This window comes from Pocillopora damicornis, chromosome 1 (assembly GCF_964200805.1).
Source record: "Pocillopora damicornis chromosome 1, jaPocDami1.2, whole genome shotgun sequence".
Classification (NCBI taxonomy): Eukaryota; Metazoa; Cnidaria; class Anthozoa; order Scleractinia; family Pocilloporidae; genus Pocillopora; species Pocillopora damicornis.
The window spans coordinates 32,079,278-32,082,535 of record NC_142670.1 but is presented as its reverse complement, the minus strand read 5'-3'; the positions used below and the strand labels follow the sequence as shown (position 1 = coordinate 32,082,535).

Here is a 3,258-nt window from a genome sequence, read left to right as displayed (position 1 = left end):
CCGGAAATCCCTGTATAACACCGCAGTTTATGTGATAAATTAATTTTCGTAGCAATTTGCATAGGAATAGGTACTCACGCGTTTGGAGTGCAATTTGGGAGAAATCAGCACGAGTAAGTTTTCAAAGGCTAACCAAATTGCATGAACCCGTAGGGTGAGTGCAACTTGCATGTGTACGATTAAGATTAAAAAGTGCATGTAGCTTTTCCAACCTGTTTTTCTGAGGTTAATTTTTTCCTACAACATAAACACGTAAAAAGAAAAGCATTCCGAGCTGCGAGGTGCTAAAAACAAGTACATACAAGGTAAATACAAGTTGTAAACAATTTTTTACACCGTGCATCACCGACAATTTTTCACAGGAGTTATAATTGAAATTAGAATCACAGTTTCTCACTGTGAAATTTCCTTTTTCATCCTGGAAAAAATATTCAAAGAATCCTTTGAAAGAAAGTAAGCGCAGGAAAGAAACTCAGCCCCATCCCCAAAGCCCACTACCTGATATTTTAATTTTCTAAGACTTGTCTTCGAGTTATTTGATGTTCATTTGTCTCTAATTTACAAGAAGAGACCTAAATACACAACAAATGGGGCAAGACAAGGCGAGTTCATTAACAACGATTAAATTATTCAAAAATCGTTGCTGGTCTTTTCAAAGCAAAGTGATGTGAGCTGAGTCACTTTGTGGCTCAGCTTTTTGAGTGGTGTAATTAGACGTATGTTATCTCACTATTTAACAAAAACTGTGTATCTCTTGATAAATAAATTTAACTAACACGGACTATTTTTAGCTGAGTTTCATAACACAAACACGAGAGTAAATGTTAAGGTCAGTGTAGTCCAAGGGCCTGAGTAGGTTCTCGATGCCACTCATCTGATGAAGGTTATGTAAAAGAATTTTCAAATTCACTTGATAGCAATCGCGAAAGATTAGCTTTCACCATTTTTTGATGGACTTAATATCAATAACCAGGGGAAAATAACAACAACAACAAGGAAATGTTCGGGCAAATGCATGAAACCAGAACCCAGTGAGGCAAAAACAGAACAATCGATCAAAACTGGTTTTAACTTTACATCACAACGATTCAGTAACAAATGGAGAAAGTTATTAATAAATATTGAAACGTAAGGAACAGAAAAAGGAAAGTAGGTACACTTTTTTTTTAACTGTCACAATTAACTTAATATTGTATATCTTTCTTGATTAAATTGCAAGTAATTTTCATAATTATGTTAGAATTCAATTGTCAATTATCATTAAGTAAATGGTAATTAAGAAAAAAATCTTGCAAAAAGGCATCTCTTGTAGTTTCTGCCTTTGTTAGTGCTAAGGGATGTACATTAATTTACTACCCAAAGGGAGGGGGGGGGGGATGTTCGTCGTAAAAGAACAAAGGGATAAATTATTGTTTTCTGTAGGGGCTAAGAATAGTAATGGTACCTCGTGCATTATTGTACATAAAATACTTTGAGAAAAACTCATCTTCCCATGGCACTGGTGAATGAAGAGTTACTGACAAAATGTGAAAACGCACTGGGCGGTTAACTTTGTACCTTAACAATTTTTTTTCCATAAATGGAATCAGTCAGAGCTGTTGCTGAATAAAGCGTGGTAATAGAACCACCCGCTGAAATTCTGCCCATCTTCTTCCATTGCTGGATTGCATTATTTTCTTATCGATGTCATCTGTTTCAGAAGGAAAGGAATAAAGATTTCGTACACCACGAATGTGAGTGCACATGCTGGCGTTACTCTAAAAAAATTAAACGAACAAACAATAATAATAATACTCATCTTTATTGAGGAAACTTTTTCATAAAAGATATGGTTTTCAAAAAGGACCTCAAAACTTGATATATATAGTAAAAACAACAAAGCTATAAAATTGCAAAGGGATTAAAAAGATACAAAAAAATGCACAAAATTTAAAAATAAGTAAAAAACTTAAAAACATCACGTTTACAACTATTTACATTCCTTAAGTCTTTGAGCGTCTGACTGAGAGAGTTAAAATCGGAAACGGCATGATATTGTGTTCTTTGCTTCCCCCAATTTCTTTTGACACGTGGTAATCTAAAATTGCCTTTCTTACGTGTATTATGCCTATGAAGTACGTCTTGTCTAATCAAGTCTATATCGTGATTAATTAAGTCATTGATGCATTTGTATACGTGTACACACCTTCTTGCAAATCGCCTTTTCTCTAGAGGCAGCCACTTGAGAACGGCTAATGCCTCAGTGGAGGATGAGTACAATGGTCTATTTAAAATAACTTTAGCGGCCTTATTTTGCAAAACTTGCAAGCTAGACATAAGGGTAATATTATGTTTATCGCCACATACAAGATCAGCATATTCAAAAAGGGGCATAACAAGACTTTTATAGAAAAGTAGACGCGCCCTGAAAGGCAATAAATGCTTTATACGCTTGAGAAGCCTAAGCCTCTGATTGATTTTCCCAGTTAGGTGTTCAATATGATCTGTCCATGTGAAATCCGAAGATACATGTATACCGAGGTATTTAAAGCTGCGAATATTACTTATACTATGATCTAAAATTGAGACAGTCAAATCAACTTTGCTTTCGCGTTTCCAATTACTACCGATAAGCATGCATTTAATTTTGTCCAAATTTAAAGTCAGTTTGTGATCATGAAGCCATTTCGCCGCACCCAGTAAATCGTTATTTAACTTATCACTCAACTCCTTTGAGGATGTACCATAGCAATAAATCACAGTGTCGTCTGCATAAAGTGACGCGTAGCAGGAGTTAAGCACATTTGGCAAGTTATTTATGTAAATTACAAACAACAGAGGCCCTAAAATGCTACCCTGTGGCACCCCATGCGTGACTGGAAGTTCCTCAGATAACTCATTTCCACATGAGGTGCACTGTTGTCTACCAGTTAAGTAAGAACGGAACCAATGAAGAGCTGTTTCAGAAGGGCCGATCTCGGATAGCTTGCATAACATTATTTGCTGGTCTACCGTGTCAAATGCCCTGGTTAGATCGATGAACACGGCCCCGCAGAGCTTTCCTTGTTCCATGTTTAAGAGCACTTCATCAGCAAAAGAGGTCAAAGCTGTTGTAGTTGAGAAACCCTTCCGGAAACCAAACTACTTGTTGGACAATAAATTATTGGTAATCAAGTACTGATACAACTGCAAGTGTACCGCTCTCTCCAAAATCTTGCTTAGTGTAGGGAGGATGGAGATGGGGCGGTAGTTGGAAGCGTTAATCCTGTCACCTGACTT

At 36.5% G+C, this 3,258-nt stretch overlaps 1 protein-coding gene across 1 annotated transcript; it reads right to left on the bottom strand.

Annotated features, from left to right (window-relative positions):
* Positions 1–1,929: 1,929 nt before the first annotated feature.
* LOC149053343 (uncharacterized) lies at positions 1,930–2,616 on the bottom strand. Its single transcript, XM_089182810.1, has one exon. The coding sequence runs from the start codon at positions 2,614–2,616 to the stop codon at positions 1,930–1,932; it is 687 nt and encodes a 228-aa protein (XP_089038936.1).
* Positions 2,617–3,258: the final 642 nt, after the last annotated feature.